Source organism: Saccopteryx leptura, chromosome 1 (assembly GCF_036850995.1).
Source record: "Saccopteryx leptura isolate mSacLep1 chromosome 1, mSacLep1_pri_phased_curated, whole genome shotgun sequence".
Lineage (NCBI taxonomy): Eukaryota > Metazoa > Chordata > Mammalia > Chiroptera > Emballonuridae > Saccopteryx > Saccopteryx leptura.
The window spans coordinates 195,701,313-195,717,672 of NC_089503.1; the positions used below are offsets into that span (position 1 = coordinate 195,701,313).

Here is a 16,360-nt window from a genome sequence, read left to right on the forward strand (position 1 = left end):
ACATCTGAACAAAGAGTGAGAGGAAGGGCATGTATATAAATTGCTTCCAGCAACTTAAGGAAGCAAGTGAAGTGGGTGCAAATACTCAGCATCATAGCCAATATGGAGGTGGAGGGGGGAGAACTTAGCCTTTTGCTAAGCCTCGAATCTACAAAGGCTTTTTGCCATTTACGGTCCACAACTCCCTCCCTCCCTCCCTCCCTCCCTCCCTCCCTCCCTCCCTCCTTCCCTCCCTCCCTCCCTCCCTCCCTCCCTCCCTCCCTCCCTCCCTCCCTCCCTCCCTTCCTTCCTTCCTTCCTTCCTTCCTTCCTTCCTTCCTTCCTTCCTTCCTTCCTTCCTTTCCTTCCATCCTCCCTCTCTCCTTCCCTCCCTCTCTCCTTCCCTCCCTTCCTCTTTTCCATGTATTATGATCTCCCTATTAAATATAACAGAAAAATTGACAAGTGCACAGCCTGACATCATTGTCTGTAAGTGCATTAAAAAGAAGATAAACTATGTTTTTCCAGGATGACTGACATCTGTGAAATATACACTGTTCATGCGAGTTCTGTGTTGCTCTGTAAAAGTATATTCTCTCCTTAAATTTTAAAAATTTCAAACGATCAGCATTCTAGTGGTAGACTTTCTGTAATGTGTAAACCACATTATTCTGCTTAAGTCACTCCAATGCGTGAACTTCACCAAACACCCTAAGGGAAACAGGAAAGCTGGGGACCCCCAGCCTTGGGGTGCATACAGTAACAACTGCATAGGACAGGAAATGTGTGTTCTCAAAATGAAATTAAGAGAAGTTATAAAAGAATCATCAAAATACATCATACTAGGCCCTGGCCAGCTATTCAGTGGTAGAGCATCGGCCATGTGTGTGGAAGTCCTGGGTTCGATTCCCGGCCAGGGCACACAGGAGAAGCGCCCATCTGCTTTTCCACCCCTTCCCCTCTCCTTCCTCTCTGTCTCTCTCTTCCCCTCCCGCAGCCAAGGCTCCATTGGAGCAAAGTTGGCCTGGGCACTGAGGATAGCTCTGTGGCCTCTGCCTCAGGCACTAGAATGGCTCTGGTCCCAACATAGCAATGCCCCAGATGGGCAGAGCATCGCCCCCTGGTTAGCATGCCGGGTGGATCCCAGTCGGGCGCATGCGGGAGTCTGTCCGTCTGCCTCCCTGCTTCTAATTTCGGAAAAATGATCCCCCCCCCCCCCAATACACCGTACTATAAACCTTATCGCTATGTATTTTTTTCTGGCAGAAAGAGGGAGGAAGTGTAGCTTTACCCTTGGTATCTATTATGTGACTGTGTAAAAATGGCAGTGCCTAGCTTTACAATCAAGTCCATACCTTCTCTCTATTTTTAAGGCTTTTAGCTCTTCTGCTCACACAGGCCATATCATGGGGACAACTGGCAAAACCAGCCAGGCCCTCTGTGTGGGCAGCTGGCACGCTCTGGAATACCTGCCCGACGGTGCAGCCCCGGTGTTGGTTTGCGGGCACATTTTGAAGATGCATCTCAGGGTTACTGAAATAATATATTTTTAACACGATAAAAGTACCTTTTGGTTTTAATGCTGTCGTTTCTGTGAGTCACTGTGATACTCCCAGCTTTCCTGGCAAGTGCTTTATTTTAAACTAATTGCAGTGATCAGAGGTAGATGGTAGTGTGGATGTCTGCTCAGCTAGGATGCCTTCCATGGCAAGCAAGTGGGACCGACCTCCTCACTGGGCTGATGAGAAGTGACTGTCTCGGCACGCGTGACTGGGACGTTCAGACAAGGAAGGCAAGCACCCCTTGTTTTTAGGAAGATTGGTCCAGCTTGATGAGTAGGGTGCACTGGCGTGAGTCCCTTGAAATACGGACTGTAGTTCATGTGCGTTCTCAGTGATTCCTCTGCGGGGAGCTGGAGGCAGGGGTATGGTAGAAGCAGCAGAATACTGTATGGTCAGTGGTCTGCATTCAAGACCACTTGTATTCAAGCCAGACCCAGACAGGACAAAGCACTGTCACAGTCGCTGCTGAAGCGCACGGTGCAGCAGCGTAGTGGGAAGAGCGCAAGGTTAGAATTACTTCCGTGTGGGTTCAGATACCAGCTTCTCGTGGTAGGTAAGTAGAGTGAGACTTTGGGCGGCTTCCTAGTCCAGTTCCTATTACACTGGAGGGGGGGGAGGTGAAAACAGGAGGATTCTTTCAGGGACCACGAAGGCAGAAATCACCCTGAGCATAAGCAAATTCAAGTAAGATCACGGAGGTAGGTAGGTCCTCTTTGTACAACAGCAGGGTGGTGAACTCTTTTGCAGATTGCCATGAAATGTCTGGTGGAATGGTCCTCAGACCAGTGGTTGAAACTCAAGGGTTAACAGATCTACCACTTATTTCCATGGGCTGTTAAGGTTAAATAACAATTAGAGAGGAGTAGTCTTCTCTCTCAGTATCTTACCCACTAGAAGAAAAAACTGAAAGAATGCTCGTGTCTAGTATAACACGACGTTGGCCATCACGCCAGCCGGGCCAGCCCCACTGCTGACACCAGTCAGAGACTGTTGCTCTTCTCCAGTCGATGGCTTCAGGGGAAACAGCACTCACGGTCTGACTCCTGGATGGGAGCCCCGTGGCCTCGGAGCACTGAGTTTGGAGTCCTTCAGAGCTCAGGCTTGTTCACACCTCATGTGGGTGAATGACCGCCTTCTCTGTTAAATGACCCAAATAGTGGAGTTGTGAATAAAACAAGAGCACGTGGCACATACTCCATAAAGTTGAGCCTCCCTAGAAAGATACGGAACATTCATTGTTTTAATGTCATAATTTAATGGTTTAGTTATAACCCTCTATGGGGGATCTTTGGAGAGATGAAGGTAATTAAAATAACTCATTGTTTCAGAACCTGGTCAAGAATTGTCAAATCCACATCCTCTGAGAAAATCTGTACAGCATTTTAATTAATAAGATGCCTTCTTAACCACCAAGCGAGTGTATCATTGTATCTTGTGTTCCTTTGCGCTGAGGACGCCCACCGAGGACCTAGAAATAGTCTGGTGACTATAATTAGTACCTGTTGGGATTTTTTACATCCTCTGCAGCTGTGCGTTGATGATATATTTAGGGACGTAACTTGAGTCATCCTGACCTTAAGGCTGAGTGATCATTTGGGGATGCTTCTTGGGCTCACCTCTTGTTTGTGGCTAACGCAGAGGAAGACGGGATGTAGTACCTGGGATGGTGATCAAAGTCATAATATAATTCCTCTGCTGTGCTGACCTCTGGGACAAGCCTGCTGAAGAATTCTGCTCGGGAACACCTAAATCGCAACACTGACCTTCCTACAAAAAAAAATGGCTTTATCAGAAGGGAAATTTGATTTTTGTGAGATTCAAACCCAGAGCTCTCTGTAAACATTCCTATTTTTTCCTGTTGGACTGGGTTGTGCAGTTGGTCAGGGAGTCTTCCAGTAGATACAAGAGGGTGTGTGCAACACTCTCAGGACACTGGCCAAGGGCACATAGACGATCATAAATGTTCATAGCTGTGATTTGCAAACTCTCAGACTCTAGCTGGTTTCTTCTCGGCAGATACACACTAGGGACTCAGGTCCCTCCTTCCTTCTTACTGATGCAAAGACTTCATCTTTGTCGATTGCCACCATGACAGAGGAGGGCAGCATGTGGCTTAAGACCCACCAGTCTTGCCTGACCAGGTGGTGGCGCAGTGGATAGAGCATCAGACTGGGATGCAGAGGACCCAGGTTCGAGACCCTGAGGTCACCAGCTTGAACACGGGTTCATCTGGCTTGAGCAAAAAGCTTCCCAGCTTGGACCCAAGGTTGCCGGCTTGAGCAAGGGGTCACTCGATCTGCTGAAGGCCCGTGGTCAAGACACATATGAGAAAGCAATCAATGAACAACTAAGGTGTTGCAATGAAAAACTGATGATTGATGCTTCTCATCTCTCTTCGTTCCTGTCTGTCCCTATCTATCCCTCTCTCTGACTCTCTCTGTCCCTGTAAAAAAAAACAAAAACAACCCACTAGTCTACTAGGATGCACCCCCGTGTGGCTCTTGGGAGCACAGACCGCTGTCCTGGTTATTTGAGGCCGAGGAAGACTGTGCTGAACTCTTGTGACTCTGCACCAAAGAGCCGCCATGTCTAGTGTTTTAACTTTAGGGTTTCTGAACGTGGCGTGTGGAGAGAGCTGTGTGACCGGGACATCTGAAAATACCGTCTGGGGCGTGAGCTCCTTTCCTGCAGAGAACGGAGGTAGCGCGGTCAGCGTGAGGGTGTGCCGGCGAGGTGGGCCACAGCCACATGGGGGTAAACTTTTGTTGGGTGGCGTGCTCGCTGGCTACTGCTGCAAATCAGTTACCTCAACGCTCTGTGGCGTAAACAACGACTGTAACCACCACCGTCTCTGCACAGATGCTCAGAGTCAGTCCTGGTTTAGTGAAGGGTTGTCTTGGGTAAAAGCTCCCAGAGGGCTTTCCTGATGCCGGAGGACCCGGGTCCCAGGTGGGTTCTCACACAGGGCAAGTTGATGCCGGTTGTTGGTGGAATTCTTGTCTATCTGAACTGGTGCTGAGGCAGGAGAGAGCAAGGCAGGGTGGTGACTTAAGCCTCATGGGTGCAGGGGATGTGAACGACTAGGCTGGCCCATGGCCATGGCGAGGGAACGAGCCTCCTCCATTTGAATGCAGGAATGCCAAAGAATTTGAAGACGTCTTTAAAAGTCATGACAGGCACTCACTCAGTTGTAGAGCATCAGCCTGGCGTGTGGATGTCTAGGGTTTGATTCCCGGTCAGGGCATACAAGAGACACGCCCATCTGCTTCTCCACCCCTCCTCCTTCCTTCTCTCTCTCTCTCTCTTTCTGTTTCTCTCTCTTTTCCCCTCCCACAGCCATGGCTCGATTGGCTCAAGTGAGTTGGCCCAGGCTCTGAGGATGGCTCCATGGCCTCTGCCTCAGGCACTAGAATGGCTCCGGTTGCAGTGGAGCAAAGGCCCAGATGAGCAGAGCATCACCCCCTGCTGGGCATGCCGGGAGTCTGTCTCTTGGCCTGCCCTCCTCTCACTAAAAAAAAAAAGTTAGCACAGGCATATGAGGGACTTGGAGCCTAGTTTACTTTATTCACTTGACCATCTTAACAGATATTTATGGAATACCTACTATGTGATAAGCAGTATAATGGGCACTGTGTGAGGCCTCTCAGAGATGGTGATGCTGTGTCCAGGCCTGTGAGATGAGGACAGGTCAGCCTGTCCCAGCATCTCTGCCTCTGCTGTGTCCTCTGACCTCCTGTTTGGTCCTTAACCTCCAGCTGCCCGGTCCGCAGGGTGTCCACTCAGCCTCCGGATTAAAACTCCTCAGCTGTGGAAGGCTGGGTTGGCTCTTAGCTGTACTATCTTCATCTGGGAAAATAGGGCAGTTTCTTCTAATCCCTGATTGGACTTCCCTAAACTGAGCAGCGTAGGAGAAAGAACAGATAGAATCACTGAGTCAGACACAGAGACGTGAATGTATGTGCCACCAAACGTCTTCGCGGGCTCCCGTGCTGAGCACGTGCCGCTTTCCGTGTCATCTGTCTGGCCAAGAGGTCTTTGACTCATTTTGAAAACATTTTTAGACCTGAAAGAATTACTTTTTCCTGGGAAAAAAATCCAAAAAACAAACTAACACTATGTTGGATTGTATGCTAGACTTGCATGTGTATGTAAAGTAATCGTCATAGAAAAAAAAACCACCTGAAATGACGCACATCAGTTGTTCATAGTGGCCAGTGACAAGTCAGACTTTGGAATACGGTTGAGGAATTTTGCAACCCACCTATTTTTATATCCAAGTCCACGGAGCTCCACCTGCTGCTGTGTGTGTGAGGTATTCCCGGACCTCACAATGTCTTCAGTTCATTCCTCTTACAGGGAGTCTCAGTTTTTTTTATTTTTCTGAAGCTGGAAACGGGGAGACACAGCCAGACAGACTCCCGCATGCGCCCGACCGGATCCACCCGGCACGCCCACCAGGGGGCGATGCTCTGCCCCTCCGGGGCGTCGCTCTGTTGCAACCAGAGCCACTCTAGCGCCTGGGGCAGAGGCCAAGGAGCCATCCCCAGCGCCCGGGCCATCTTTGCTCTGATGGAGCCTTGGCTGCGGGAGAGGAAGAGAGAGACAGAGAGGAAGGAGGGGGGGGTGGAGAAGCAAATGGGCACTTCTCCTATGTGCCCTGGCCGGGAATCGAACCCAGGTCCCCCGCACACCAGGCCGATGCTCTACCGCTGAGCCAACCGGCCAGGGCGGGAGTCTCAGTTTTAAATGTTTCTCCCCCATTGGAAGCCTGCAGATGGTCTTTCACAATCAAGTTTTTAAACATTTCTTTTTGTGTTTACATCTTGCTGGCTCTTCGCCACATTGAATAACCTCCATGAGTGTGCTGTGTCTACAGAGGAATCGTTCCAGAGTTCCTTTTCTCCCCTCTTTAAGTTTTTGAAAACCCATGCCATCTTGTTCTGTGTTTTACCTGTTCTCCTTAAATGCAGGGAACTCTCAAACTATGTTTCAGACTGAGACTTTTTTTTTTAAAGAATGGTTGGATTTGAGAGTTTATGAATTATTTTACATTTTTTTCTTTTTTTTTCCATAAGTTTTGTGTGATGAGGAATTACATATTACAAAGGGTCAAATGAAAAAAAATGCACTGACTTAAACTTCCGTGTTCAACTCATTACAAAATTTCAGTGATTTTTAAATCCATGATGATGTGAGGATGTTACAGTGTTACCACAGTAAGGGCTCCGTGAGGATGGGTGTCGTTTACCACTGTTTCAGGCTTGCTGTTGGGGCTGGATTTTGGTAAATAATGTAAGAGTTAATGAACCGTACAATTTCATTAACTGGCTTAGAAAAAGATACGAGATGATCACCATCAACCAAGCTACTTCATTCAGAACACTGAAGCACAGATTTTTAAAAATTTTCCATCACACTTGCAGTCTTTCTTGGCTGATGGTGGAATGAGCGATAATTGATCCCTTTAAAGATGCTAATGTTGAAACTGTGTACAGTCCGGATAAGGGTGGTCTGTTTAAATAGCTTATGGATTGATAGATATAGATGATAGAATACGAATCCTCTTTCAGACACCATATGTGGAGAGGGTTCTATAGATTAAGGATATGTAGATATTAAGCTACTACATATCTTTGGCTTAACAAGCAAGTGTTAAGAGATGAGAAGTGTGCATCCCTGACCAAAATGAAGACAAGAACTGTAACTGTCTCTCTTGGGTCCCTGTCTCATTCTCTTAGGACTTGTGTGTGGGCATTGGTGCACTCTGAACTTGTCTAGTTTTATAGGAGGACATGCACACATTTCACCCTCCAGCATGAGGAATGTGGTATGTGAACCATTTCAGAGGTTCACTCCACACAGCATTCTCTCCTTCTTCGTCTTAAGCTCTTCTTCCCGCTTGAAGTGTCCCGAATGACTGACCGTGTCTCTTTGATCCTTTGTCCCCAGAATGGCTTCACTCCTTTATACATGGCCGCCCAAGAGAACCACATCGATGTTGTAAAATATTTGCTGGAAAATGGTGCTAATCAGAGCACGGCCACCGAGGTGAGTTTGCTAGCCGGACAGGTGCCAGGGTCCAGTGCCCTCCTACCCTAGCTGGGCAGGTGGCCTCGCTGCTGTCTAAACCACATGCGCCGGCCCTCCAATGTAGCCATTATGACCCGCCCCCCTGGCCCCAAGGGGAGGGCTTGCCCACGCAGGTCCACGAGCTCATGGCTCGATTTGGGAGTCGTCCCTTCATTCCGACGTGCAGTCATGTTGCCGTCAGGTCAGTACGCCCTGGGTGCAGGGAACTCCACGCTCCTCCACAGTTGGGTTCTAGTACATTCTGCCCATTTCTTTCCATCAGGATTTTATTTTTGTTGGGCTCCAATGCAGCCCTTTCAAGGAACCAAGTTTAAGTTATTGGCAGTAATGCGTAGGTCTTTATGTCGGCGCAGTTTTACGGGGACCAGCCACGTCACTGAACAAGCGGCTCCTAGGGAGATCGTGCGGCAGCATCTGTGACAGCGGCAACACCTGACTCCAGTGCTGGGCGTTTCAGTTTTTAACCATTTTAAGGAATAAACTGAATTTTTACTGGCCGGACATACATGAACTTAATTATTTAACGTGCCCCCCCACCCCCCACGGCTAGCCAGAATGATCATGAAGAAACACACGTGCACAGACCTTTGCACATATCTGTAAAAATGAAGTCTTTATGGCTGGTTACGATCAATGTCTTCTACTATCTCAGGTACAACACAGTGAACATGCCTGAAGACCTGGCCTGACCCCACTGGCAGCCCTCATTTGCAAACATTAAATAATGCCTAATTGAGAGACTGTGAACACTTCTAAAAAAAAATCTGATGATGATGAAACCATTCAGTACGGGCAGTGAAACTCGTGTTTGGAAAGAAATATTTAAAATTTTGAGATGTCCCATAATTACAGCAAATAGCATGGACACACGGTGACACACGCCATGACTACATTATAATTGGGGTTTCCTTTACGTGTGGCTTATGGAAGGCCTCGAAAGAAATCATCCCAAATATTGGCCCTTCTCCCATGAAGTACAGACTAGAAGGAAATGCAGGAGGGGAGCCCCAAGGCACAGTTCTCTGCGGGGGGGCTCTGTGGCCTCAAGGGCCGTTCTCAGAACTCAGTGCTCTTTTTCCTGACCATCTAGCAGAATTGAGGGTGGGACACTTGATGATTCGGTCCTGAGCTGTCAGGTGTGCCTGCCTCCGAGCAAAACAAAAGGCCAAGCTCCCGTAGTACGGGCTCTCGCCGGTTGCAGAGCACAGTCAGAGCAGACACATAGACACTGTGTCACGACCTTTAGGTCGGGGATGACCACGTGTGCTGCTGTGGCCCCAGGGAGTCATTGCGTGGTGCTGGAAATTCCCCTGGCTCACTGACCCGGTAGCCGTGGTAACGTTGTGTTGCCTATAGATGTGTGTGTCACCTGGGATTTTTGTCACCCCAAAATATGCCTCTTTGGCGTAAGGATGCCGAAGGCTGGTTGGTTTTATGAAGCTGCACACAGGATCCAAGGAGCAAACATCCCCGTGACAGAGACACGTCGGCAAGGAAAGGCCCTTTTTGCAAGTGTGTGTCCCCGCTGCACTAGGAAAAGGGGTGGCTTCGTCCGTAGAAACCCCTACTCCGGTGGGGCAACAGCCTTACCTGCGTGCTCTCCACAGCACGGCCAGTGATGGTGACAGGCGATCGCCCACCGCAGTCTTCACAGAAGAATCAAACCTTTAGCTCTGCTGGTCAGTCTGATCATTGCTTGCATCCCACGCTTCCAGAAGGTGAAGGAAGATTGTGTTTTTCTCCTTTCCCAGGATGGCTTCACGCCCCTGGCGGTGGCCCTTCAGCAAGGACACAACCAGGCAGTGGCCGTCCTCCTGGAGAACGACACCAAAGGCAAGGTGCGGCTACCGGCCCTGCACATCGCGGCCAGGAAGGACGACACCAAGTCGGCTGCCCTGCTGCTGCAGAACGACCACAATGCGGACGTGCAGTCCAAGGTAGAGACATGGCAGGCGGGTAGGCGGGCCCCTCGGCTGGCCGCCAGGCCTCCTGAGGGGGTTGGGAGGGGGGAGCTGGTGCCGTTGTAACGCAGCCTGTCCGGAGAGAGAAATCCGTGTCGGGAGGAAGGGGACCGACTGACGGGTGCAGTGAACAAAAGAATGATCAATAATGTGCTTTACACATGAGGTTTAGCTTTTTAGAAATTTGCTTATTTATTCCGTTTCTAGTAAAAAACAATAGAAACAGGGTTAGAAAGATTTGCTCGTATTGTATAGCTTGTGGGTCTCTGTCGAACGCATCCAGCATGTTGGAATAGTGGTCCGGTTGCCACGAGGGGGCTGTCAGCTTGACTTGCGATGTGTTAACGTCTTCCCTCTCTCTCTCACAACACTCTGCTTCAGATGATGGTGAATAGGACGACTGAGGTACAGTACCGTGCTCACACTGGCGTGTGTCTTGTATTCTTTTATTTATTTATTTAGTTTTTCCTTTTCCTTTTTTTTTTTTTTTTTTTTTTTGCCCAGTTAGAATAAACGTTCACTAGTTTGTACTAATGATTGGGATGTCCATTGTCAGGAAATTAATTTGAGAATGTTTCCCATAATGAAAGGAACTGGATAATTCAATGTAACATATATTGGAGGCATTATTAGTCAGTGGCACTATTTAAGTAGGTGTTAGCATAGGGCGCACCTCTTCTGAGTGAGTTACATTTCGCCAACAAGAGAGGTGACCTCATCTCTGAGTCTCTGAGCGAGGATTCTCAGGTTTGAGTTCGTCAAAAGTGGAATGTTACCCTTCCACCTGCTCACAGTCGCCCTTTTTATATGCCTTTCTTACCACACTGTATATAATCAGTAATGACACTGACCATATCCTGAGCAAAGCAAGAGTCTTATAACCCTTGTCCTGAGGTCATCTATTTTCTGCTCACCACAGTGAGTCACACTGATCAGTATGAACATCCGGCAAGATGCTTCTCAGTAAATATATTTATATAGTGTGTGTGTGAGTGTACGTGTGTATATGTGTGTATGCGAATATATGTGCAATGTATGCATGTATATATATATGTGTGTATGCACGTGTGTGAATGTATGTATATGTATGTGCACGTGTATGCATGTGTGGGTATGTGTGTGAATATATGCATGCATGTGAGTATGTATGTGTATGTGTGTATGTGTGAGTGTGTATGAGCATGTATGTGAATGTATGTATGTGTGTATATGAATGTGTGTATGTGTGCGTGCGAGTGTGCATGTATATGCATGTGCGTATGCATGTGTGAATGTATGTGAATGTGTTTGTATGTATGTATGTGTATGTGTGTATGTGAGTATGTGTGTATGTGTGTGAGTATATATGTGTGTGTATGTATGTATATATGTATATATATGTGTGTGTATGTGTGTGTATGTATATGTATGTATGTGTGTATATGTGTGGTATTTATTGGCCTCACCTTGACTGTTGTTACTTCCGAGAGGCCCTAACAACCATTGTGGAAACTGTCTTGTAAATATAAACTTACACTCAAAGGCGAGTGCCCATTGGCGTCAGCTGGTTTTCAGTTAGGCTGACGTCCTGTGAACACTGGGTGTGGGCCCAGCATTCACACTTAAGTGTTTACTGAGAGCAGGGTATTTCTAAGCCTCACATCTTGCACATTAGCAAATGTACCCACTGAGATGTAAACACATCCGGATTACTCAGATCATTCCCCCTCTCCATCTGTGTGCACAGAAGTTAAGTCCAAGATGAAAGGAACAGGCATGTGCACGGACACGTCCTACACGACTGGAGCCCCTGACTGGTGCCATGATGGCTGGTTTTAGTCCTTTCATTGTTTAGGTGATTTTTGGTGACTGTTTAAGGTACAGTTTTTGCAAACAATATTGGCTCTGAACATGGTGTGGGAAGCAGCAGTTTGGGTAGATTCACACAGAGTTAGACGTATTTCTTTGAGAAGCCCTGAATAACAATGAAGAGCCCTTCCACAGATGACCTGTGAGAGGTGAGCTGCGTCCCCCTCCACGCTGATCTGGTCAGGGAAGCACCCCCTGCCCCATCCCCTGGAAGTCACAGGTGGAGCCGTGGTCACGGTGGGCCATGAGGATGCCTTGGACAATAGGTTAGCTGATTTCTGCCAGTGAGAAAAATAGTATGATCACGTTTGATTAATCTGGAAAAGATTCACTGGCAGTTACTTTGTCTTTCTGTAACTGCACTATAACCCATATGATAGACACACAGTCAGAATCGGTCAGGGGGACAGGAAATATGAAGGGAAAACATCTTCATTGCATGAAGAGAAAAACATATAGTTGGTCCCTAAATTACAAAAATTTGATGTTTTATAAAGTAACAGCAAGTTGTCCACTGATTTTACCCCCGTCTAGTTTGACATGAGTATTTGGCGTCAGGTAGACACAAAATAACATCTCGACCTCAGGGTGGGATTTGGATGGATGGTTGTTATTATTACTTTGTGTCTTGCTTCCAGACAGTCAGAATTACTTGCAGCTAAGTTGGCTGGCCGCACAGAGGACTTTCTGTCACGCCCTGGAATCTGAGAGCTCATTTAGGCCATTTTAAAAGCAAAGTCACCTAAGCCTAGGTGTTGAGTGAATAGAAAAGTCATGGTTGTGATTCAAATGGTATTTTTAAAAACAATACTATACACATCAAAGTTCATTTCAAATAAAAGAGAACGATACAAAATGACCTCATGAATTCAGGACCAATAACCAGTTTATTAGGAGCAATCTTGATTCTTTCGCTAATCTTTTGTTAAGTAATAAAATTATGAAAATTACAGCCTGACCTGTGGTGGCACAGTGGAAAGAGCGTCGACCTGGAATGCTGAGGTTGCCGGTTTGAAACCCTGGGCTTGCCAGGTCAAGGCACATATGGGAGTTGAGAGCAAGGGTAATCTAGCTTTGCATTTTTTAATATTTATAATAGAAATTACTATGCTTCTATTGTATGGAAAACCTTTCTAACTAATTTTTAATCAGAAAAAGAAATGAAAAAAATATATATCCTTTTTTTCCATTTAAAAGTTTAAAACTCGTTTTTAAAGATTCTGAGAATAACAGTTCTCTAATGCCCCAAATAATTGATTTAACCTGCTTATTTGATTTTATATAGCAATCATATTTTTATTGATAAAATTTGGTTTAAATAACATTTAAATTGAAGTTCAACTGCTTTTTTATTTTATTTTACATCTTTATATTGATGCCAAGCCTATTGGTTAATTTGTTTAAAAATATTTTTTTTTCTTATAACAACAGTCAGACTAAACCCAGTTGTTCAGGAGGGTGGCGATCCCGAGAAGGCTTTACAATGTGGGATAACTGTCCATCTTCACAGCATTTCATAATTCCAAACAGACAGTGCCAACCTCTGCCGTCAGCCACCTTTTAAAAGCCTTAATTTTGAGTTTTTCTATGGAGAAACATTTTTATTCATCATTACATTATTGCCACGGCAGAAACGTTAGGTTGTTTTAATCATATGATTTTTTTTTTTTTTGTATTTTTCTGAAGCTGGAAACGGGGAGAGACAGTCAGACAGACTCCCGCATGCGCCCGACCGGGATCCACCCAGCACGCCCACCAGGGGCGACGCTCTGCCCACCAGGGGGTGATGCTCTGCCCCTCCGGGGCATCGCTCTGCCGCGACCAGAGCCACTCTAGCACCTGGGGCAGAGGCCAAAGAGCCATCCCCAGCGCCCGGGCCATCTTTGCTCCAATGGAGCCTTGGCTGTGGGAGGGGAAGAGAGAGACAGAGAGGAAGGGGGGGGGGGGTGGAGAAGCAAATGGGTGCTTCTCCTATGTGCCCTGGCCGGGAATCGAACCCGGGTCCCCTGCACGCCAGGCCGACGCTCTACTGCTGAGCCAACCGGCCAGGGCCCATATGATTTTTTTTTTCCTCTGAAGAAAAACCAACTCCAGAAACCTGGTTTTGTAGAAACAGCAAATCCTCATAAATAGAGACATTCATTGCGAAGGTCGTTAGAAAGAACACCAAGGAATGTAGGCGATGGATCGATCTGTCGGCAGACTCAGTTACTGACCACCTCATAGCACTGAACTTGAAGTCTTAGGAGATAAAAGCAGTTAGGACCTGGGTCGTGTGGCTCACCTGTTGGATGGACAGGTACCCGGTGACCGACCTCATGAGCCCGGGATGGCTGCATATAGATGGGAACGCTTCACCAACTGTGCTTTTCTTTGCTTTCCACAGAGTGGCTTCACCCCCCTGCACATTGCCGCCCACTACGGAAATGTCAACGTGGCCACCCTCCTCCTGAACCGCGGAGCCGCTGTGGACTTCACGGCCCGGGTACGGATGAGAGTACTTTCCCACTTGAGTTAGCTCTGTCGTAAAACAGAACACCAGTCAGGGTCTAATTATGTATTTATTTTTTCTTACTCGGCTCTGGGCTAGAGCTATTCGAGTTTTCTTTCTTCAAATTGCAGGAAGTCATCACAACCCAGCATGTGAAAAATAAGAATGCGTGATCTCGCACACACAGAAATCATTTGTAACAGTGAAGGGGAGTATTGATTCCGACGTCAGTGTGAGCGGTTAGGTTTAAAGATCATGCCATGAATTGTGAACGCATAGCTCTAAGTCCATAAACAAATCATTAAACCGTTAACTAGAAAACGTGTAACATTTCTCCAGTGTCTTCATGAGGATCATAGGGCACGCAGTTTGACAGGGAATCCCTTTTTAATGAGTCGAGCATTTGCTTATATCAAGAGTCTGGCAGAGACACATAAAAAGACGCCATGTTGTGTTACAAGTTCAGCGGTAGCTTTGTTGGAAATACCCCTTACATGATAGATACAAACGTGGTGCAATAAGGAAGGATCGCGAGTAGCCACGTGCACAAGGGGAGGAGAGCTCAGTGCCCCCCCCAGCACGTCCCGTTGGAACAGGAAGCATGAACTGGGGCGAGCTGGCGATCTTAAGGTGAGACATGGACCGTCTCAGCATTGCAGGGCTGGGTGGGGGCCAGCTAGGACAGCTGGAATTGGGACATTTCTGCTCAGTCAACTCCAGGGTGTTCTACCCTGGAAAGGACAGACTCGGAAGAAATGAGGGGACTTTCACACTGGGGCAAGACGTAGAGCCCGCAGTTAGGGGCCACAGTGCCAGGTCTGACCCAGAGGTATCAGTCATGCTCCTAGGAAAACCAGTTCACGTAACCATCATGCCGTCAGTGCCTCATGACAGAGGCTAACGGAGGGGAAGTTGAAAGCATTCTTCACACACAAGTCCAAGAAGAAGTTGAGCACACACCAGCAACACATCACATGCTGGTCGTTACGGGTGAGTGGAACACAGAAGTGGGAAATGAGGCAGAATCCCACGTCATCAGAAAATTTGAACTGGGGCTCAGAAATGTGGGCAGAGATCAGTTGGGAGGAGGAAGGTTCTGCAAAACTAGCCACTTGTCATCCCGAACGCACGCTTCAGACAACCAGACAGACGTCCGTGCACGCGGACATCATCCCAGGGGCTGATACAGAAATCACAGCAGCTGTGTTGTTGGAGCGGGAGCTGGAGAGGCTGTGTTCTCTCTGCCACACAGACCAGGAGCTGGCTGGAGGGTCGACTGCCAGCCGTTAACGTCAGACATTCGAGTGAGGGCACTCCAGGAATCGTAGTGCCAAGTGCCACGTGAACAGCCTTTCCGTTGGGTTTGGAGTTAAAACAGAAACAGAGTTGCACGGATAAACGTGATCGACCGAGAACCAGACAACTGTGAATGGAAACTGGAAATATGATTAGAGAAGACAGTGGAAGGGCAGATCAGGAGGCAATACAGGAGAGAGAACTCAGGATAGAGGACGGGAGAAACCCTGAAAATGGTCAGAAGTGGGCGTGAGGCCAACTGACAGGTGACCAGGGTGGGGCTAGAATCCCACGTGCTGGGAGCGTCTCAGTGACTATCGCGCGGAGATGAGAGAGAACTGTTGTGGTGGCCACAGTGGGGAGATAGGGAACTAAAAAGGAAAATAAAGGCTCTCTTCCGAAAGACTCAAGAGATAAAAGGGAAATTTAGACCTTGACGAGGAATGCTGACTGACAGAGAGCGGAGAACGCACTCTGACCAGGAGCGGTGAAGGGAAGGTAGAAATGCTCGAGCGAAAATCTGCACAGAAGAGACAAAAGGATAATAATAAAAAAAAAACCTTTGGAGAAGATGCCTATGAGGAAGAGCCTGTAGTTCTAGAAAGATGAGTGATACTGCCCCAAAAAGTATTAGGAAGACATCAATCACTGGGGGTTTAGATGGGACACTGATAGAATTATTACAAGTCACAGAAACCAAACCTGTCACAATCCTAACAAGACTATGTCATATGTCAATATATATGGAAATAAAACCCCCTAGCCTACAGACTGGAAACACTCACGTATGTCCTCATCTCCAGAAGAGGAGGCCAGAACAGAACAGTATCCATGGGGCCGTCACTGTCACTTCTTGCACCAGCAGTGATAATGCTCAGGGTGACGCACCAGAGGCTTCTGCGTGGACCCGACATGGAGCAGCAGATTCTGGGTGTTCCCGCGGCTTCAGAAAAGGAAGAGGCACTCGAACCTCATCGCCAGCCTTCCCTGGGTGTGGAGCGCCACAGAGAATCCTGGAAGGAGTTTGGTCTCTGTTTCTGGACCACAGGGAAGCCCTGTCCTGTTTATGTAAAGCTGTGGGTGGGGGCTGCCCTGAAAGTCATGGGCGTGCCTCAGCGCCTGACGGTGCTGCAT

The 16,360-nt window shown here is 47.6% G+C and overlaps 1 protein-coding gene across 49 annotated transcripts in view; it reads left to right on the forward strand.

Annotated features, from left to right (window-relative positions):
* ANK2 (ankyrin 2) overlaps positions 1-16,360 on the forward strand; it is a 380,102-nt gene that overhangs the window by 253,860 nt on the left and 109,882 nt on the right. For 38 of the 49 annotated variants that reach the window (XM_066383813.1, XM_066383817.1, XM_066383818.1 and 35 more), the window contains 4 exons: positions 7,490-7,588; positions 9,382-9,567; positions 9,973-9,996; positions 13,826-13,924. In XM_066383813.1, coding sequence (XP_066239910.1) covers positions 7,490-7,588; positions 9,382-9,567; positions 9,973-9,996; positions 13,826-13,924 — 408 coding nt within the window. The remainder of the gene's footprint in view (positions 1-7,489; positions 7,589-9,381; positions 9,568-9,972; positions 9,997-13,825; positions 13,925-16,360) is intronic. The other 11 variants (XM_066383832.1, XM_066383825.1, XM_066383807.1 and 8 more) reach the window with 1 other exon arrangement.